Source organism: Centruroides vittatus, unplaced genomic scaffold (genome assembly GCF_030686945.1).
Source record: "Centruroides vittatus isolate TY-2023 unplaced genomic scaffold, ASM3068694v2 scaffold_861, whole genome shotgun sequence".
NCBI classification, from domain to species: domain Eukaryota; kingdom Metazoa; phylum Arthropoda; class Arachnida; order Scorpiones; family Buthidae; genus Centruroides; species Centruroides vittatus.
The window spans coordinates 6,126,355-6,150,350 of record NW_027122718.1 but is presented as its reverse complement, the minus strand read 5'-3'; the positions used below and the strand labels follow the sequence as shown (position 1 = coordinate 6,150,350).

The window sequence follows — 23,996 nt, the reverse complement described above, 5'->3', positions numbered from 1 at the left end:
AAACAATAATACAGTAATTTTGAAATAAAGCTGTTTAAGTAATTTGTTAAGTAAAGTGTAATTTGTTGTATTTGTAATTTATATTGAATTTTATTTATTAATAATGAATATTTTGACAATATTGAATGACATATTGAGATGTAAACTGTGTGATGTCGTCATAAATTTAGATGAATAGCATTTCTGTATAGGATAAGCAGCACATTAAAGATGCAAAACATATTTCCAACAGAGAAAGAAAGAACAAAAAGAAGGAACAGAGTTTTATTTTAGTATCATTAAATTTTAGAAAAAACAATGCAATCAAGAAGAATGAATTTTCATGTGGATTGGTATCAGCTTTAATACAGTCAGGGAATTGCTCTTATCCAAGGTAACTCATTCAGTATTCAATAACTTATTAGAAAACTGTACCAAGCATTCAATTCCCAACCAAAGCATCCTAAGGAAAAGATATGTGCAGCCTGAAAGTAACTTTAAAAAACACAAGAAATAGTAGGAAACAATCCAGTTTTGTTTTATTTTGGATGAAACAATAGATGTACTAAAAAGGCATGTGCTGAATGTTGTTATCAGTCTGTTAACAAGGGAGCAAGTGCAACCCATACTGTTAAGGGTTTATGAATTAGAAAAGACAAATTTCATAAGTGTTAGGCAAGCCTTCAATGATTTATGTGCCAAACTGTAGAACTCTGTCATAACATATGAAAATATTTGGTTACTTGTAACAGATCAGACATCACACATGCTAAGTATATGGTCAAACATAAAAAGTTGATGTATCTGAATATGAGGCAATGAAAAACTTTGATTAAATGTCCTGCAAATGTATTATACATCTATATAAAGAGATAACTGACTTTCCACTCCCAAAACAACTTGTAATAAACAGGTGGGCACATGGATTGAGGTGGCTTGTTTTTATGCCAAAAATTTCTAATTCATGAGAGCAATCATTGTTAAACTGGATGAACTGTGAAACATGCAAATTTATTCTTTCACTGTTGTTTTTGCAACACATTTTTCTCTGTATACTGCCTGCAATCTACAGTGAATCTTGGCTGGCTGGCTGACCTTCCCCTCTAGTGCTTAAAAATTAAATTACTACTTAGTCATCTTTAGACAGATTGATATACCATATGTAAATGCAATGCCTGCAATCAGGGATTTTCTTCAGGTTGACATTTTGCTGCTTTGCTAGCATTTGCTAGTATTCATCCCAGTTTTTCCATGGAATGTCTCTGACTGCTTTTATTTAATTAAGCTTAATATCAATTAAAACATAGATTGACAGAAAAATGGGAATGAACTAATTGTGATATATACGTATTGTACTGTACATATATTTGGTAATTTCTGCCAGGCTGTAGTAGTTCATGTCTTTTGTGTCATGGTATCACTGAAAATGAACCTAATGATGTGGGGTGTTAATGACAAGCTGTGCATGATTATGCATGCAAATCTGCCTCTGCTAGTTACCTGTCAATGATATAGAAAGAGACAGGGTTCTATAGCAAGGCTTCCACATCCTTGGATGCCATTGTAATTGTGCTTGTCTCATAATTACTCAATTCACTCTTTTGGTGGTGGTTTGTTTGGAATGTGCTGATCCTGTTTGCCATGTATGTGTTCTCTCATGTATCCACAACTTTCAACACTTTATCACAATCAGATCAGAACAGCCCAGATGGAAGGCAGTTTAGTGAAATGACTATCCTGATTTCCTCATCCTGATGTGCCTTTCTCAAACTCTGCTAGATGTGCATAATGTATTTGTCTGCATCTTACAAACATACTTGACATTTGAAGACTTCCAAACACCATGCACATTAAATGTTCTGAAGACACATTAAGACTGTGCAAGATTTTTTATAGGATATTGGAGTAGTGATTTTAAGGCACTCTGGTAGTATTACTTGGAATGCAAATTGACCACAACTGTACCACATCATTTACATACCTGTTTGAGATATAGCTTACGCGTGAGTTTTGCAGTAATCTGACAATTCTTCCCGGGTGTGTAACATTTTTTATTAATGAATGTATTAAGCAGAACTTGATAATTTCTTCACGAGATCATTTTTCTTATTGGAGTAAAAGTGATCTTGTGAGATTCTTATAAAAGTAGCAACACATTTTATAATGAATCTCACCAAAAGATTGAAAGTTTCTTAAAATTCCTAGAATGTCTCCATCTATTTGCTCATTCCTTACATTTGAGTCATTTTTGCTTTTATCAGTATAGTTACATCTTATCAACTCTCATTTCTTAGTTGTGTCTAATATTATGTTCAGAAGTGAAAAATATTTTTATTTAAATTTTTCCAATTTTTTTTTCATTATATAATAAGTTTCGGAAAGTTTTCATAATGTAGGACTTAAATTAATACATTATTATATTGTTTGTTTTTGATTTGAATTTATTTGCTGTTTGTGTAGAAGTAAAGATTTAACATTTGATTTTTAATATTTAGGTGGATTTTGCTAGTCGTGAATGTCAAACAGCATTTTTTGAAAAAATGGAAATGACTGGACAAATGCTACCAGGAGAACGACCATGGGAAAGAAGAGAAAGACGAGGAGAATTTGAAGTCATCCGAGATGATCGGTATGGCAGGTGTGTTGACACTAGCATGAAATTAAGATGTTTAAAATAATAATTGCAATCAAGTTTTAATTATTTTTGAGGCAGAGCATTAGTGAAACCTTTTGTGTGTGGCTTATAAAATTGAATTTATTCTCAAAATTTGATTAGTCAATTTTGATTAAATTTTGTCATTTTACATGACATGAGATGAGGAAATTAAAAATGTAACAAAAATCGGGGGTTTATGATTTTATTCTCAAGATGCAAATTGGGTCAAAGTGATAATGTCCAAGATTGCTAGCATGAGCATCTGCAATTCTTTAAATTTTCTTTTATGCCAGCAGTGACATCACTGCCATGATAGTGGCAAGCGATCATAGATGGCCCCTGAAACAATACAGGAAATCCTCATTAATTTGAACTTGTATAGTTCAAAATTCCGTTAGTTTGTAACTGTACTTTTTTCCAGCCGAGGATATAGATTTATATGTTAAGGAATTTGGTTAGTTTGAAATACAGCTACTTTGAAAATCAAAGTAAAAATTCTGTCTGAATCGTAATATGGGTGTGCGTAACATAACTCATTTATTTAAGACATTTTTGGCTGTCACCTTACCCATAGACTAATCTTTTTTCTCTTATCTGACAAAATATGGTAGGTTTTTGGGATTGCAAGATTGGGCTACAATTGGGTAGCAGATTGAGATATTTGCAGGGTTCTAGGTTACTACATTTTTGGGCAATTTACTACTTTTTCAGTCACTTTAAAAATAATTTAGACTACATTTTGAGGAATTCTGCTTTACTTTTTATAAAACCTATCTGGTAACTTGTGCGGTTCTCACCAGATTTGCTGTTTATCTGCAGTTTATTTTTTATTATTATTATTATTAATTAATGAAAATGGCATATTGTGCAGAAATATGTAAATCTTGGATAATTCGAAATGCAATAATTCAAAGTCGCAAATATTTTGCCCCTTGAATTTCGAATTAACGAGGATTTCCTGTATTATTTATTAACTTGGTAGTTTTTCAACTCAATTCTTACCTCATGTTTGGACAGAAAACAAATTATGTTTAGTTATATTTTACACAGAAAATAGGAAAAACATTACATTCCAATGTGTTACTGTACAATTATAATTTTTTTAAATTTAAATAAAATATCAAATATTTTTTGAAAATGTGGTAGGATAGATTTTTAAGTTATTTTCTAATTGTAAAAGATTAATTTCAAAGAAATAAAGGACAAGAGTTGTTTTCATTTATAATCATGTTTCAAATTAGTGGCATTTTGATTCTTAATTAATATTCATATAAAACAAAAATTTTTTATAAATGTATAGTATAAACAAAATCAAAGAATCAGAATTTAACTTGCTATTTTTATGCTATAATTTAATCAAATTGGTAATGAATTTAGTGAAAAAAGTACACAATGCCCATTACCTTGTATTAAATTAAATTATCTGAATTAATTAATAAACAGACAGTCAGACCATTGTCTATTACATAATATATGATTACAGGATAAAAGATGAAACTAAGAAAGTGCATTAGTAGACCTATGTTTTAAAAAAAAATGTTTCTTGAATGGCTGAAAAGTTTGTTTGATTATATTATTATTTCAAATTATACATATATATTTTTAAATATTGGACCAGAAATTTAGATAATACAACAAGAAACCTGTCTGTGCCATTTGTAGAAGTTTTAGGTTTAATAAGTCTTGCTCTGGGCCAATCTTTTATTTTACAAAAATTTCTTGACTAATTAAAAAATTTATTCAGATTATTAAATTTAATGCAAGATGGACATACCATTTACCTTAAATACAAATTCATTACTAAATTAATTAAATTAGAGCAGTGATCCCCAAACTTTTTTGAACCATTGGTTCGATAAAGTTATACTTGATGCCCCCCTAACCCATTTTCCATTGTCGAGAAAGATTTGGAAATATTCTTAGAAAACTTTTCTATGAAATTCATACTATGTCCTTACCATATATTGTTCTCCACATTTGGAAACCATTAATGCAATGTTTCTTCTTACTCATTTTAAAAGAGGAAAGGGAAAGATTGTCAATGACCCCAACCTTTGCCTATGTTCAGAACCCTTCCTCCAGCACCCCCTGCTGCCCACTTGCGTCTTTTCACCCCCTAGATTTACTCATCACACACAGGGGAGCAGTAGTGCTCACTTTGGGAATCACTGAATTAGAGCATACAAATAACCAACAAAATTTCTAGCTTTTGATTGTATTATGATTTCAAATATCAAGTTTTTCATTTTATGAATATTTTTATAATAAATAATTAGTAATAAAAAGTTAAGAATATGATTTCAATTAGTAATGTTTAGTTTGATATATTACATACGTTTTTATTTAGTAATACCGTAACATCCAAATAATAAGAACTAAGTTGACTTTGTTAAATTTTAAATTATTTTGATGTAACTTAATGTTTTATCATATTTAAGTTAATTTATTAGGAGAAATCGATAAAACATCAAATTTTTAAAGCTTTTTTAAAAAATTTGTAAAATATTGTAAGATTAAATATATATCTTTATTTTGTTTCTTTATAATTTTGGATAATATAATTTAGAAAAATGCAGTGTTAAATTTCTTATGAAATAACTCTTTTAGCTATTCAGGTTAATATAATTGATTTTTTTTTTAAATTTATGCATGTTTTATGTTGGTAAAGATGGGAAAATACGAATATGTTATAATTAAATATATCTACAAATTATTAAAAAATTTATAATCTTCATAGATATTAATCGTAAATTTACTTAAGTATATATTATTAATAAAAAAGTTAAAAGATGCAATAAATTAAATTTTTTTAGCAGGCAAAATATAACTTGAGATAATCTGACATTTTAATACTTTGATTAGTAATATTGTTGGGCATGGTTATTTGTATATTTATAACACACAAAATTACATTAACTTGAAATTTATATTCAAAATAAATTATACCATTAAATTAACTTATTTTATTTTCTACACTCTTTTCTAATATTAGTTAATTTTTTTATGATATGCAATTATTATATGTTAAATTAAAAATATATTTGTTCTGAATTATATTTCTGAATATAAATTATAAAATAAATTAATAAGAAGCGAAATGATGATATTTTTATTTTAATTTTCTAATGCCAAAATTAATAAACTATTTTCAGGGAAGCACGAGTTGGATTTGACAGTAGAAATTATGCTAGATATGACAACCAGCAACGTGTAACAAGGGGAACATTTTCACGTGGAACTTTACGAGGGACTTACACTAAAGGAAAAAGTCAGGGATTTCCAGGAAGATTTGATCCTTATCATGAAGAATTTGGAGATAGATGGCATAGGTATATATATTACTTTATTATAATTTTACATTTTTGTTTTTAAGTTAAAGTATTTAATGGTAATATAATTTTTTACTTTAGATTATTATTAACACGTAAAAACACGTAAACAGATAATGAAAATCTTCTTTACTCGCCATGTCCAATCACCAGGAACAAACTATTCTCCACAGCAGAGACGACCTTTCTTTAGAGGCTACGCCTCTGCCAAATTATGTAAAACAGTCTAAAATGTCCACAGGTGACAATCCCTTCACAATTAAAAATATAAGATTTCTTTGTAATCTGTTTGTGTTTTTACATGTTAATACTGTATTTCCGCCAGCCCTATTTTACAAAGAAATCTTAGATTATTATATTAATTCAGGAAATAATTGTGTGTATATATGAAAGTTATAAAGAAAGTTAATGAAAGATTACAGCAAAGATTAGTTACAAATAATAATAATTGAATAATGTCTATTGAAAAAATTAAAAATATGTCAACATATGTTTATAATTTCTCTGATTTTAATTTTTAATATTTCTCTACTTTCTATATAATGATAAGCAATTTATTTAGTATTGTAAGTTCTATTATCTTTCATTCGTTACATTGATTAAAGTTTACTCTGTTTATTATACAAACTATCAGGTGAGCAAACAAAAAGTTTACTCATGAGAAATAAAGCAAAAAGTTCAGCGACACTGCAAGTCAGATTTGGCAACTTACAAGCCAGTATCACTTGACTTGTCATGCATCACCTATTCCCAAATATACTTTTAAATTGTTATTATTATTCAAACTAAGTGTTGAAATAACTGAAAATGTCTTACACTACAGAACAGAGAATTTTTGTAGTGGAAAATTACTCAAAATAAAAACTCTTATCAAGCATTAAAGTGACTGTTTACATGAAATACCTCAAATAATCTATGCCTACAAAGATTTATGTTTACAGATATTTTTAATGAATAGCAATTTATGAAGTCTCCGTGTAACCAAACAAATGTGCCTTAAACAAATGTTACAAGGAAAGACATTAAGACATTTGGACATGTTTAGAAGTTATTTCCATAAAATCTTTAAAATTTTTAGTTAAAGAAACTGAATTATTTTACAGTTTTGTTCATATAGCTACAGAAAGAATCAAATTTCAGCTTTATAATGTAAAGGTTGTTCATAAGCTTCTTTACCTGAACTTGAGAGATAACATTATATACTCCAAATAAGAGTTTTCATTTTATCTCTTGAATTTATAGTAAATAATGTTTGAGATTTAAGTGTTTCATGCAATGTGTAGCAGAGTAATAAAGAAGCACATCCAGCTCATGGCATTGCTAAGACTGATTCACAGTCACCAAATTTTTCATACTAATATTTGCAAGTAAAATTTTCATTTGCTCACCCAGTAAATCAAATTTTTGTATCACCTAAATAATTAAAATTTTTGAATGCGAAAATAATAATATGGATTGTTTAATAGGAATTTTGATGAAGAATATAGTCAGGGCAGTGGTGCTACATTTGAAGATTCATATGAACATGAATTAAGAGAATATGGATATAGCCAAAGAGAACGCAGGGAATATGCCAATGAAGACAGAAATACAAGAGGGAGGAGCTTCAGTCCAGTAAGAAGACGTGAAACTGATAGTATAAGCCCACCTTTAAAAGAAAGGCATAGAGATGAAGTTAGTAGTAGTCCACACTCAAGAATAGATAGGTCAACTGGAAGAGTAGAAAAACATGATGATCATCATCCTAGAGAGAGGTAGTTAGCATTGTATTTTATATTAAAATATGAATGAAGGGATACTAGTATAATCAATTTTAGTGTGATTAAAAAAAAATGAAAATCAAGTAATTACAAAAATAATTAATGAAACTTTCTGTTTTCATTCATCTATTTTCAGAATTATCTATTTGTAAATATAACATGAACCATCTTTATGAATTCCACTTTGAAATGAAATAAAATTTGATTAATGAACCAAGTACAGTACACTATAGCCGTTCCGTCGATAGCTCAGCTCGTAGAGCAGTGGACTGTAGAGGTTGAGCTTACTGAAGTACACTATAGCTAATCCAGCCTCTCAATTATCCAGCATACCTCCTGTGTGATCATCTATATGCTTCTATTTTCATGAAAATATTAGTCATGTCGTACATCCTGTTCTCCTGTTTACTTGGGTTTCATTTCTGTATATAATATTGCATGTTGGCGCACAGTATTTTTTGCTCACTTTCCTCCTAAAAGAATTGGTACTGAAGAGCAACAGGCCATGTTGTTCATTGCCTTTAGGCCTATACACACTCGGTAATTCAGCAATCTTGCACAGAGGAGTGCCAATAATCCTCTGTGCAAGAACGGCCAAATAAGCAATAGTATAGTGTACTTTCATTAACTTTATTGCTTAATGAAAGTGCTTGGTTCATTAATCAAATTTTATTTTATTTCAAAGAGTAATACTTAAAGACAGTTTACATTGCAGTTATAACTTATTGGCACATATTTTTAGTACCCCTTTGTATATACATAAATCAAAAATTTCAAACCTCTCAGCAAACTGAACAAATATAGTACAACATACAAAATAAATCTTAAAAATTCCAGCAAATAACTTGTAGAGAACCAAAATACCAACAGTAAATAACCAAAAATTGTATTTCTAATGTTTGTAATACATCATGGTTCTTTCAAACATTCCAATTTAGAACATTGGACAGACCTGATGCAGATCTGAATTATATATATAAAAAGATAATTCTGAAAATAGATAAAATTTTATAAAGATTATATATATGTGGGTTATTCAGTATAATTATATACAAAAGAACAACCTGTATGGTTATATCTTCTAAATTAATTAGTCTGAAAACATAGATTAAACTGAGGTCTGGGTAATATAATCGGAATGCACCTGCTCAGTAAGCAGAAGTTGTGAGTTTGAGTTTCACTTTGGATCAATCTTCTAAAAGAAAACTCACTTGAACTGCATGTCCAATATAGCTCATATGACTGCCAACTACTATACAAAATATGAATTTTTTGGCTTAATCTTAATGTAATTATTAAAGATGGCATAAGAACCATTGAGATATGCTCAAAAACAGTGAATTGTGATGTTTTCCCATAAATAAAGGTGCCAGTAGTACAGAAACTTACTGCAGATTTTTAGCAGTGTTCAAAGATAACACTGTAAACAATCTTATAAATAAAAGGAAAATTCTATTTATTTGTGAGATTGTTGTATCTGTATGAAGTATTTGTAGACATGTTTGTGTTTGGATTTGCAGTGTCGTTGAATTTTGTCATCTTTTCTCTCAATTTTTCTCTTGGAAATTTATCTTTTTATTTATACAACAATATACATTCCTATAAACCCATTGCATTATATTTCATGAAAAAATTCATGAAGTCCACAAATATCTTTCAAATGACCATGAATGTTTATTTTAGCAAATGAATATATGACATCGTTGCCTGCAGACTAATCTGCACTAAAACACTACAACTGCAACATTCCTATAAATTCTCATTTAGTTATTTTTATTTTATAAATAGCAAATTAATAAAACAATTTAATTATTAAGAATACATGATCAAATTATTAATAATATATATAAGCAGTGTTGTTACTATTTAATCAGTTATTGTGCCTTCACCAGAATATCATTAATTTACTATACCACTTCTGATATAAAATTTAATGATAGGTAAATATTTTGAAAGTATTCAAAAAAATCTTATTACTATTATTTCCCATCTATTTTCAATCTTTCTTTGGAACATAATTATTTCCTCTTGAAATATATAACTTTAAATTGTTTTGTTATAGATTATTCTAAGAATTACTTTCTTGATTATTTGAGAGAAATGTTTTAATCTTTGTAAATATTTCTGTAAAATACAATAAAATAAGTATACAAAGATACATAAAAAAAAAAACAAAAATGATTTAATTAAGAGAGGATTAGAAAAAAACAATGACAAAATTCATTGACACTGCAACAGCAGTAATTATTCAAAGTATATACTCACCAACTAACAAAACCATTTATAGTTTTCAAATTTGTGTGAGGTTGTTAAGATAATTCAAGTATTGTCAGGTACAGCAGATAGTGCATTCATGTTTAAATAATGCAGTTACTTTCCACATTGGTCATAAATTCATTGAACTTACAGGTTGGTAAATCTCTGGCTATACCAACTCGTAAGTGTCCCTACAGATGCAGATACAGTGTTTAAGAGATCAAGGCCTCCTTTGTTAAATTGCACTTTATACTAGTATCAGTGAAAGTTCTGTGAACACTTGAAGAGAAATATAGAAAAATATTTGTGGAATACATGAGAAGATTGGAATTTTCAAAGGCATCAATGTCAAAATAAGATCCTATTGTAGCTGCTTACTCCTGACAGAGTCCATAATATGTGTCAAAGTAGTCCTGATACTTATTTTTTGTGATAACTTTCAGGCTCTTGTTGATGCAGCTTTTACCTTTCTTGATTATTAGAACCTTTAATTTTTCAATTTCTCTCATTCAGGAACAGATAAATATATGCAGATTGAGAAAACATTAACAATGGTACTTCAATCTGCCATTTTTTGTTATGCCTTTCTTCATTAGTTATTCATTTACCACGAATGACCAGTGGAAGCTGTGAAATTATGAAAACCCTTAAAGACGTTATACAAAAAAACGGCTTTCAGAACTGCTTAGAAAAGTGGATAAAATGTATGAATGCTGGAAGAAATATATAGTTGCAGAAAGCATTTACTTTGAAAGTAGTATTATGAAAGTGTGTGCACGTTCAAAAAAAAAACCTGTGCCAAAAATTTTATTTATTTTCGACTTTGCCTCATATAATGGACTCACGAATGTATATTCATATGTTGCATCATTTAGATTTAACTTTGTTATAGTAAACTAATAAATCTAGTTTAAAAAGTTTTGTAGTGTTTGTATAAAATATTTTATTATTTATGTATTTTGTGTAAATTAAACAATAATTTATCAAAATTGAAATTATAAAATGAACTTAGTGAGTCAAAATTATAAATTATTTTTATTTTAAAGTTTTATTATTTAATTTAATTTGTCTTTTTTTTTACACATAAGAATTTTAAAAACTAATCTGACATCTAGAATAATGGTAAAATTATTTGTAAAGTTAAAAATAGATAAATTGGTATATACACATATCTATATATACAATAAATATATTTGTTTTTTATTTTATTCTAGATATAATTCAAGGGATGATGATACTGAGGAAGGTCAAAGTCTTGACGGAAAAAATGAACGTACCAAATTTGGAGAAACAATTGATCGTCAGTTTCGGAAAAAGAGCAAACACAGAAGTAGCATTAGTGATCAAGATAGTCACCATAGTCAGTCACCACCACATTCCCGTCATCAAAGCCGAAGTACTAGTCCACCTGGTTCCAAAGAAAAGAAACTTCAAAAAGAACGTGAAAGAGTTCATCATAGAACAAAAAGTCCTAGTAGTCATAATTCTTCTCGAATGAGCAGTCCAACAAAAGATATTACTCAGAATGAATCAATAGATGATAAAGACATTTGCAGTGATCAGCGTGATCTTACAAAACATAAAATGACTGATAAAACTGAGAGAGAATTTGTTTCTCTTAATGTACCAATATTTTGTTCTAAACAAGATGATAGTGTTTTATCAAATGATTTGAAATTACAAATTAAGCCAGATACTGAATCTTCAAAGAAGAAAATTCATTTGGAAAATGAATCACTAGATCATCATCTCTCAGGTTCAGAAGCAGCTGGTCGTATTGAACGAAAAAAGAGACTTTTGTGTGTTTTGAATCGAGATTCTAATTTTATGGGAAACCACATTAAAGATACCTTAGATCCATCACAATTGAAGATTCGTAATGCACTGAGTGCAAAAGTCACAAAATCTGATAGTGGAATGGAAAGTATAACAGAAGGAAATAATAATGAAGAATGTAAGAGTGATGCAGAAAGTGGAGAATTACTGGATGAAGTATATCCAATAAAGAGTAATACAACTGACTGTACTAATAGTGAATTAAAATATTTGAAAAAGAAACAAGTACATTTGCTTCATTTACTAGAGCAACTTGGTGAAGGTGTTAGTTCAAGTGATACAGAGTGTTCTACTGATAGTGAAAAACCCTCAGACAAAAAGAAAAAACTATCGGATTTAAATCTGTGCACTTCTAGAGAACAAATTAAAAGTTCTAATAAGCAAGATATGTGTTTAATTAACGATAATGTGAATACTAAAGAACCTTTGGTTATAACATCCAAACAGAAAGATGGTCTCAAACATGAAAATAGTGATTCTTTGTTAAGAACAATTGATCCTGTCATATTGAAAAAATACTTAGATCCAAGAAAATCTGTAGAGCATCAAGATTTAGTGAAAACAAGACGCTACTCAACAGAAAAAGACATTTTATGTCATTCAGATTCGAATCAGTTAGATATTCATGCTGATCAAGACATTCAACCATTGGTTAGTTTATCAGATACAACTTGGAAAAAGCAGACGTTTCCAACAGTATGTGTAACAACTATTGAAGAAAATGAAAATGATTCCAGAATTGATACTGCACTTATTTCACATCAAACAAAAATCAAAAATGATGATGATGTAGTAGTGACTGAAATTACACTATGTAATGATAGTTGTGGAAATACAAAAACAAACAGAATTCAAACATCAAATTTAGATACAAGGTTGAGTGGAACTATTCAGCGATCTCTATCTGAATCTGTTTGTTCAAATCATGAATTGAGGAGAGAAAGAGAGATTAGCCCTCTTTCTTTACCATTACCAAAGTTTGCAGCATCTCTACGTTCTCCTAAGATGTCTCCAAATCCATTATCTTCTCCTAAAAGTAGTGCTGTGAGTCCTAGAGCTGGTCATTCACCTAATATTGTTTTACCTGGAAAAAGTAATTTCATACATGAAATTTGCAAAGCTGATAAAACAAATACCAAAGATAACCAAGAAGAAAAATTAGTTGCTACTGCAACTGCATCATCACTAACATCACAAACAACTGAAACCAAAACATTAACAGATTCTGTTTGTAATCCTAATACCATTCATTCATCTCAAGTATTTTTAAAACCGCCAGAAACAGAAATTTCTTCAGATTCAGAATATTCTCCAATTTCATCACCAAACCGTCCATCTATTGAAGAAAGAATACGAGCTCTAGATGAAAAGTTCAATGCTTGGTCAGGCTCCTCAAGAACTTTTAGTACATTATCCGGTGATACATCACCTACAGTAACAACTGTGACAGTATTTTCGTCGTCGTCTTCAACAACAACAACAACAACAACTTCAACAACAACAAATACTTTTGATTATCATAAATATAATATTAAGAAAAAACCTCGCTTTAATTTTCTTTCACCTGAATTTCGCACAGAACCATCTGAAATAGTAAAGTCTCTGCTAGCAAAATCAACAATTTTTGATCAAGATTCAAAGCGATTAGAACGAATAAATGAAAAATATGAACCAAAAGAAGTAAAACTAGATTTTTCACCTAAAACAAAACCATTAATACGTACTAAAGCAGCAGCAAAAGATTTCTCAAGTCCTATTCAGTCTTTGACAAACACTATGTCTTCACTAACATCTACGTGTAATATAAAATATCCCCAATTTACTCAGTCATCTATCAGTCATTCTAATGTTTCACCAGTTTTAGTTTCATATACAAGTAATTCTACAATGACGAATGTTTCATTATCTACTCAGTGTACCATTCCTTTTGTTTCAACAACTGTCAGTGCTCCAATTACAACTAAAGTAACAGAAGAATTGACAGTTTCTCAACCTAAATTACCAATAAATCATGTTCCTTCATTAAGCAAATTATTAGAAACAATTAAACCACAATCAGTATGGAAGGAAATTAGTAATATTTCAAATAACAACCAATCAAAAACTACGATATCTTCTTTACCTACTAATATTTTTAATTTGTATAATACATCGATAAAGAAGGAATTAATACCTGTTACAAAAGACAATATTTACATTCCCCTTGTAAAAAAAGAAACAAAAGAAGATAAAAGTATTTTAAGGAAAGATATTCCAATCATTTCAAATTCAAAAGTTGCAGAAACAAGGCGAGATGGAATATCAACAATAACAAAAGAGACAACCATTAAAAAAGAAACAAATAATAAAGAAATTTGTAACCAAAAAGAAAATATATTTTTGAAAGAATCCAACATCAAACAAGAACTTTTATCCTCAGTCATGCAAGATTTTCAGTCAAGTAATAAGAACAGTTCTGTTCCTAACATTTCAAAAGAAACAATACCAGCACAGAATAGTACAACAGATAACTTAATCACAACTCAACAAGCTGGAGTTACAAAAAGAAGAGTTTCTTCTATAGATAGTAATGAATCTGATTCGGGTAAATCTGGAAGATCTACAGAGATGACAAAAGAATCCCAAGATATTGGATGGCAGAAGGATGAAATAAAATCAGAAAATGTAACAGCAGAACCAGAGCATAAAAAACCAAAATTAACTCATGCAAAAAATTCAGAAAAAGAAAAACAGAGAGAAAAATCAACATCTCCAGTTCCTTCAAAAAAATCAGAAAAATTATCTATGAAAACAGAGAGATCTAAAAGTTTAACATCCAGGCATTCTATTTCTTCAAGTATAGAAAGAGATGATTCGGAATCAAAATCTCTTGATATTAAATATAGTGAAAATATAAAGGATAAAATTAAATCTGAATCAAAACATAAAGAAGAAAGAAAAAATAAATGCAAAGAAAACAAATCTAACAGGCATGAGCACAGGACAAAATCAAAATGGCCAGAATCATCTAAATCTTCTGAGAAAACTGATAAATCTGTGAATGTTCTAAAATCAAAGAAAGATCATGAGAAGTATGATAAAGATAAAGGCAAATTAGAAAGGAAACTATCAGGAAATGATAAAGGAAAGTCAGAGTCTTCAAAAAACAATAAAAAATCAGAATCAAAACACAATATGATTGAAGAAGAACCCGTATACTTTTCTATGTATGATAAAGTCAAAGCACGTTCAAGTCAGAACCAGAGTTTGAAAGATCAAGCAAAAGATCTTGAAACGGTTAGACAAAAATTTAATCTACTGAAACAAAGTCGTGCCAAACGTGAAGAGAAAGCAAAATCAGTAGAACTAGATAGTGATAAAGATTCTGATATTAGTCATCATTCAAATGAATCAGAATCACAGGGATCTCACTTTCAAAAAGCATCCAGTTCAAAAAGTAGACAGCCAAGGAAAAGAAAATTAGTTATAGAGAGTTCTTCAGATGATGATATTCAGTCTCAGAACATCAGAACCGAAGGTTCAAGACAAGACTCAAAAGATACAAGTAATGAATTTACTTCAGATTTAGAAACAGACTATAAAGAATTAACATCTATGAAAAAGTTTAATATAGCTCATCATTCTAAACGTAAAGGCAAGAGAACAGGAATATCAGATAGTGGAAGTTCTGGATCTGAAGAAAAAAATACAAATAAGTCATTAACAGTAAACAAAAAGAAGACAAAATTGAGGCATTCTGTGGAAAAAATGCCAAAACGACACACTCACAAATCAGATTATGACAGTTCTGACGGGGAAATAATTTCAAAATCACAAAATAAAGAGAAAGAACACAAAAGGAAAAAAACTAAAAAGGAAAAAGTGTTTGAACTTATAAAATCTGATTCAGATGTCTCTGAAAGTGAAGTTCCTAGAAAACTGAAAGAAGAAGAAAAACTTTTAAAAGGAAAAAATTTAAAAGAATTTGAAGATGAATCCTCATCAATTGCAGATGATAACATTTCACGGAATGAAAACAAAGATTTGCCTACTATTCAAAATGAAAAAAATAAGCATGAATCTAAGCCAACTGAAATTATTGATAAAGAACAAAGACATAAATCAACATCAAAGAAAAAGAAAAAGTCTAAAAAGTCATCAAAAAGCAAAGAGAAAAAGATATCCGAGAAGTCGGCTGAGATTTCATCTGAAAAATCTTCCTATCAAAGAACTGAAAATTCAGAAGAAAGTAATAAAATCCAAGAAAAGATAGAAACAAAAGACGTAGCTCTTATTTTACCAACACCAGAACCAAGAGAAAATCCCATATCACCTCCTTGTTTGCAGAGTGAAATTTTATCAGATAATGATTTTAAATCAGATTTTTCAGATTTTGATTTTGATAATCAGAAATCACGAAACAGATTAAATTCTGACTTGTGGAAGCATATAGAAACAAAAACTGATTCTGATACTGACATTTGTTTAGGAAATTTAATTTCTTCTTCCAAATGTGTCACAGAAAATTTCTCTTCTAAAGATCAATTTGATATTCCTCAGTCTACAACAGATTCTAGTTTGCCATCCTATACAGATAAAGTAGGAGAATGTGAATCTAGCGAAAAATCTATCATTCCTCAAACAGATTATAATAATCAAGTCAATGACAACTCTGACATTCCTTTTAATTCTCTACCAAAAGAATCAAAAGATAATTCAGTTAAAAAAGAAGAAATAGAAAAGCGAGAAAGTGATATGGAACCATCAAAAAAGAAAGAAAAAAGTTTTAATGAAGTTGATAAAAATAAAGAAGAAAGAAAAAAGAAGAAAAGAAAGAAGACATTGAAAGAAAAATCTAGAAAATCAAAGACTGATTATGTAGAAACAGTTGAAGTTATGACATTTCAACAAAAAATTAAACCTCCAACACCAGTATTTGAAAAAATTATTGATGAAGATAGCAGATTATCAAATGAAAGATTAGATGAGGAAATAGCGGAAGAAGCTCGACGTTTAGAAGAAGAATTGCTAGCTCAATCAGAAGAAACAAGTACTTTTGGAGAAAGTGAAGATCCCTGCAAAAAAGAAGAAAAGCTTCAAGAAAGAAGGTTTGAAAATACCTGTAAAAAGGAAGAGAAACAAGAAAGACGATTTGATGAAGAAGCAGTGAAAGAAACTAGAAGGTTAGAAGAGGAATTGCAAACAGCTAGAGACCCTTGGAATTTAAAAGATCCAAAACCTTATGATGATGATACCAGTCATGAGTTACAGATTATGACTGATAACATAAACAAAGAAAACGAAGTTGAAGTCAATACCCTTAATGGAAAAGATGATATTTTTGCTGGTATTGAACTTGGGTCAAATTCAGAAATAGGGACAACACATTCAGCTACTCAGGAGTTCTTGTTATCACCAAATGATACTGATCAATATAAATTAGAGGATAAAGAAGGAGTTTATGACATGGATAATCAGAGAAAATTAGAAGATGATCTGGCAGTATCAGCATTGCTTCAAGAAATGAATAATGAAGAAGTTTCAGCTCCAGAGTTATCTAAAGAAACTGAATATCTAGAACCTCTTTTAGAGTCACAGGAAAATTCTCTGAATTATATGATACCTGATGAAAATACTGGATCTTTACAAATAACAGAATCATGTCCAGAAATGCACATTGAAGATAATATGACACAACAAAAATGTGAAACTGAGTCAGAATTTATTTCTCAAGGAACAGAGGCATCAGAACTTATTACTGTAACTGAGGATATGCAAAGTAAAGAAATAACAATTAAAGAAGAAGAAGTTTTAGTTGAATGTAAACTTCCTGAAAGTAATGAGGATTCAATATCTATTTCTAATTCTGAAGAAATTTCAAAACAACAGGATCTAATAACAGAAATAAAACTGGCCGAAACAGAATCAGAACAAATTGAAATTACACAAAATGATTTTGAATTATTAGAAGCACCCAATTCATCAATAAAATTTGAAACTGATAAAAATAAAACTGTACAAGAAGAAAAGAAGGAGGTGATTCATCAAAACAATAATGAAGAAAAAATCTGTGAAGTTAATAATGAAAAAATTACTTTTGATGGAACAGCAGTCAATTCTACTATTGATGATAATCATGAGAAAGAAGAACCACCTCCAACATTGGAAAGAGTTGATAATGTTGAAGATAAAACACATCTTCCCGATCTTGCCATCACCATCTCAAAATGTGATAGTGATAAAGATCCATCACTAGAAGACTATATCAATGAAAATACTAATCTGCATGACAATGAAGAACAGAATACTTTTATGACAGATACGGTAACTGATTTAGAAGACACTAGGACAGCATCTCCACCTTCATATCCTCCTTTAGAAGATGAAATAAATTCTGTAAAGGAAGAAGTTGAGAAAATGAAGAACATATTTAATGAAGAATTGGTTCAAACAACAGATGTTGAAGATTCATTTGTCAGCATTGAGAAAGATACAAATACAAACATTACTATTATTGAAAATAAGAAAGAAGAAAAAGATGTAAATGAGACTGTCAATGAAAAATTAACATTACCAAGTGAACCTACTTTAGATACAGAAGAAGAATCCATTGAGTTAAAGAAGGACAACAAAATATGTTTGGATGAACAAATCAAAGTAGAATTGACTGATATTAATGCTGACAGAGATGTTGTTAATCTGTTTGAAGAACAACCATTAACAATAGTAACTGAAAATGAAGAAAAAAAATTATTGGAGAAACCAAAACGAGGACGAAGACCAAAAACGAGAAAGTTTTCAGAATCGTCATTGTCATTACCTAGATATGAGATGTCTGCAGTAGATATTTCTACATCATCAAAGAGTAGTGGGAAACGAGGTCGACCACCTTCGGCAGAAAGATCCAGAAGATGCTTACGATCTGAAGGCTGTGAAAATTTAACTGCAGATCCACTTCCTTTATCCCAGCCTCCTCCTACCATACCATCACTCCCACCTCCACCACCATTACCGCCACCTCCACCACTTCCTCCTCCATCACCATTAGCAGCTGTACAAATGGATGATGTTTCAGTTAAAGAAGAAAACTTTGTTACACCTACAATACATGAAAATACCAACCTGAATTCAAATAATGAAAATATGTCAAGTGTTTGTACAGATGAAGTAACAGAATCTTCAGAAATATCCATTCTAAGTACAAATAATTTAGAATTGAAGGAAATGATGCAATCATCTAATGAAAATGTATCTTGCATCAAAAACAATGAACAAATTACTGAACAGATTAAAGGAGAACAAAGGAAGAGAGGAAGGAGAAAAAAGAAAACATTAGACCATCATTCAAGTTATTTTTCTCTCTCAAATGAAAAAATTGATCCCAAACATGATGAGAATGACCAGAAGGATCATCATAAGCCTAAAGAATCAAGATTGTGGCTCTCTATTTCTTCTGATAAAACTGTTTCCACTGAACATAAGTTAAATTCAAAAGAATCATCTAGTGCTTATGATGTATTTGAATTTAGAGATTCAGAAGATGAAGAAATTACATTTGAAAGAGATCTTCAATGTAGCATAAAAGAAAGATTAGATTTAACCAGAACGTCATATGGGCATGATCATAGACATGCCCATATAGAAACAAAAATTCCTGAAATAACTCACGAAAGGGAAAAGAAACATGATGAATCACGACATAAATCTCATCATCATGATGAAAGAGACACCACTGGAAAAGAATATGTAACAGAACTTAGTCAGCATGGGAAAATATCTATCACAATTCGCTTGCATCAGAAAGAAGGTCATGATGGTAGTTCAACTGGTACTGCAGAAGTTGTTAAAACATCAGAAGCTGTCTGTGGAGAAGATCATAAAAGTGATATAATGCGTTCTGACAAAAATAACAACAAAGAAACGATAGGTGCTGAAACTCGTTCTGCAACGCAAGGTAGGTTAACAAGAAAATCTACCAGACTCCAATGTCAAAATGCTCGAACAACTGTTGATGAAGTAATTGAAGATGTAGTAAAGGGTCATTTTAGATCTCCCACTCAAAGTGATATGCCTGTTAGAGTGACTAGAAGAACTAGAATAAGCAGACGTAGTGAAGACAATACAAATCAATCAATGGATGATATAACTGCCAATGATAGTTTGGCATCTGAGAAAGCAAAGAACGAACCTGTTTTTGTTATCTTAGATAATGCAGTCAAAGAATACTCTACTGAAGTTAAAAAGTGCCTAATTACACCACAAGAAATTATTTCAAATAAATCTACTTTAACTGCAGAAAATGAGTCAAATAAATCTGAAACTAAAGTGTCATTGAGATCCTATAGAATTACTAGATCATCAACTAGAATGGAAGCAAATAAAGATAACGTATCTCCTAAAAATTCTTCAGATACTACAAGAGAGACTAATACTACTGACTTACATATTGATTTGTCACAAAAGAATGATATTCATCTTTCAGAATCAAAAGAATCCTCTAATAATAATAATATATTTCAAACAAAAGATACAGTTGGAAATGAAGGATTTTCAGCTAGAACACCATTACCTGTCTTGAAAGTAGAATTACCAAAAGTAACCACTGCATTGACTTCAATTGAAATGAAAACAGGTGAAAATGAAGATAGTGATTCCAGAGCAAGTCCTACAGTATTGATTGATCCAGTGACAGGATATCTAACACCTGTAAATAAAATTATTGATTCTATGGAAGGAAGTGAGGGACATTCATATTTGAAATCTTCCAGAACATCACATTTAGAAAAATTACCAGTCAGTACTGTTATCACGAGCAAAGGAGATCTTCCTTCCATTAGTTCTTCGGAAAACAGTGCAATAAGCCATAATTCCAGTTTATTAAGTTTGCCAACTCAAACTTCAATTAAAAAATCTTCTCCTGAAGTTACTAGTCATTCTCAGATGCCAAATTCAAGCATTGGACCAGTTTCTCTATCTACACCAGCATTGTGTAGTTCAAGCACAGGACAAATAACTTCCACCATACACCATATCTCAGACACAAAATCTACAGTATCTGTATCAGAGGAAAAAGCATCATCAGTTTCAATGGAGGAAAAGTTTGAGAAACCAGTTACAGTTTTAAGTACACCTATTGTTCATGCAACTTTGAGTGTTACAACTAATACAGAGAGCAAACCTTCTGATTCAATTCCTTTGTTAAATGGAAAGCAGTTGCCACCTGTTGGACAACCCCAAGTGTCAGTTTCACAGGTTCCTGGTTGGCCAGTGACTACTATTGGAGGCTCGTCATATATTACGTACGGTTCAGTTCCTGCACAACCAATAACCACAAGTCAAACTACAAAAAATCCAAGAAGCAGCGGATATTCACAATCATCTTCAAAAACGCTTGTTTCATTGACTTCTACGTCATCAACTGAAACAAGCATTGCCAAAGTTGTCACTCCATTAAAAATTTCAACATCTAGCATAACAGGAAGCATTCCAACTGAAGCAAAAACTGAAGTAAGTTTGAAAAAAAATCAATTTATTTATAGTGAAAAATATAGAATAAATATTCATTCTCATATAATTTCATTTTAAATAATAGTTTTATGTGATTTATGATTTATTCTTTATGCTGTTTTGTACATACATTCCATATTCTTATGGAATGTGTGTGTAAAAATGATTGAGGAATATTTCTTATCATGATTCTATTCATTTTTCATATCTATTCTTTTATTAGTCATTAAAGTTATTTTTGAAAATTGACAAAAAGCTTATCTGTATGCTTGAATATTTAAACTAATATTTACAATATATCAGAGCTGACAGCTATATATAGGCTACTGCAAGTAAAAATAATTTGGTATGCTATCTATTACAGTCACACATTTTGGATTTGCTGGTTATAAAGACTGTGCTAATGAAACACATGAATTTAAAATGCTTAAGATTTATTATGCTAATTGATTTAAATAAAAATTTCATTTACTTTAAATCTAAAACACACACACACAATAATATTTAAATGTATTTCATAACAGTCTTTAGGTCTTGAACACGACATCCTGAAAATGGTCTCTATTTTGTTTTATTTATCTACATCGTCTAGAGCATATGTTACCCTTTCACAGCACAATAAGTCTATGGGGATTCTAGCAACATCGTAAATTGCTGCTAAAGTCATTATATCTTGTATAATAATGTCTTTTAAGATCATCAGTCTTTATATTTTTGAGGATGATAATGGGAATTCTCTCACAGTAGTGCATTATATCTGAATGATTGAGAATGATCCGAATGATCGTGACACCTGAAATCAAACCAGATCCTTTGTTTCAGCAGAATAGTGACCAGTCATACAGCAAAAATCAATGAATGTAGTCTAAACATTTTTTCCAAATCATATCATCTCCAGATATGGAGATATTTAATGGCCCACAAGATCACCCAATCTGAAGGCTTGACCTGTTTGGATATCAGAACAAATAATATCCAAATAGGTCAGTCTGATGAAGGACTGTGCCCAAATTCCAATGCATATCCGACAGAAAAATTAGTAATAAAATGCTTCTGAAACAGTAACCATCTTAGTTTTCATATGATTAATTCCAAACAGCAAGTGCACAATTGGTGAATAAAGCTATGCTATTATTGAAAAGCTTTCACTGCATTAAGAAAAGATTTTTAAATACTGCATTTTCTCAATTAAACCTCATTTAAAAATCTTTTCTTAATATAGTGAAAGCTTTTCAATAATAACATAGCTTTATTTGAATTTTATTTGAAGACCTGGGGATTTTTTTGAGGTCATAATTTATTACTTTGCAACAGGAGATGAGTGGGTAAAAATTAAAGTATCTTAATTATTCATATATTTTCCAAACTATCAAAACCATTTATTGATTGAATTTATGAATTAAATCTACAACATTTGAAATAATTACTGTTTTCATAGTTAACCTGATTCAACATCATCTAATTTTGTTTTATGTTGTTATTTATGTCTGCTCCAATGTCATTGTAGGAATCAAGATCTTGACTACCATCTTCTGGTTCAAATCTTTAGGAAAAAGCCAGAAAATATTGCCAAACATTGCTTTTTTTCTTAAAGAAAATCTTTAATTTTAAATTGTTCTAAATATAAACTCAAAGCTTACAAATGTAAGGGTCATCCAACCAGTGGCATAACTACATATGAGTGCAACATTCTCAAAAAAGGGGCCCAATTAAGCTTCCTGACAGCTGATATGTATTCTTTTTTATACACTGCACAAATTACCTTTCTCATCTTCATTTAGTAGTTCTTTCCATTGCTATTGGCTATTTTATGAGGGAATACTGTCATTAACAGCATGTCTATTTCTTAAATTTTAAATTTTTTAAGACCTTCTGTAACTAGCTTAATCGCTATCTATTTCTATGGCCAGTGTTGCCTTATTTAGTCTATCCATTCTTGTCTAAATCAAGAATTTTGTTGTTCTAAAAACAAATGCTAGAACAAAGTGATGAGGGCTTATGAATAGAGACATATACAAAATGTTTTCTATGTTAAAATAAAAATTACTCTAGCGTAAAGGTGAAAGTTTTGTTACTATTTCTTTTGGCAGACTGAGATGCCTAGTTAATTGTATTCTACAGCCAAGCACAGAGTGACTTCAGAAGGTCCTTGGTGTGATATGAATGATTTTTCATAAATTCAAGACCTTCAGTCTGATGTGATTCTTTTATCTCCATGTCATCCTTGTCATAAATCATATTCTGTATGTTTTGATTAACCAGAACCTTGGCTTTGACTATGCTGTAGTTTTCCATGCACCATCTTCTGTTCAGATCACGTTACTTAGAAAATTTATTAATAATGTTATAAGTAAACTATCATTAATAATTATGAAAATGTTCAGTAGATTGTAGGAAATTTATATTACTTTGCTTTTAAATGATTGCAAAAATTAAATTATCACGACAAGTATACTTTTGTATTTCTATTGGCTTTACTTTGCAAGTTGATTAGACAGCCAGATACCTGAGTTGAACTTTCTGAAAATCATAGGTGTAGAAACTAAACCTTTTTTGAATGTAGATAGTTTGGACAGATAAGGCTTGCCTAACTAAAGATAGAATGTGATTACCTTAAAACATTTTCTACTTACTATGTAGCACTTCTTTCTCTGTCCATGTTTTGTCCCAATGTATGAGTTTAAGGTGACTATC

General features: G+C 30.1%; 1 protein-coding gene across 1 annotated transcript in view; it reads left to right on the top strand.

The window, feature by feature from the left end:
* spen (split ends) overlaps positions 1-23,996 on the top strand; it is a 186,650-nt gene that overhangs the window by 148,515 nt on the left and 14,139 nt on the right. Inside the window, exons 9-12 of the mRNA XM_067288458.1 lie at positions 2,475-2,617; positions 5,788-5,964; positions 7,431-7,718; positions 11,195-21,302. Coding sequence (XP_067144559.1) covers positions 2,475-2,617; positions 5,788-5,964; positions 7,431-7,718; positions 11,195-21,302 — 10,716 coding nt within the window. The remainder of the gene's footprint in view (positions 1-2,474; positions 2,618-5,787; positions 5,965-7,430; positions 7,719-11,194; positions 21,303-23,996) is intronic.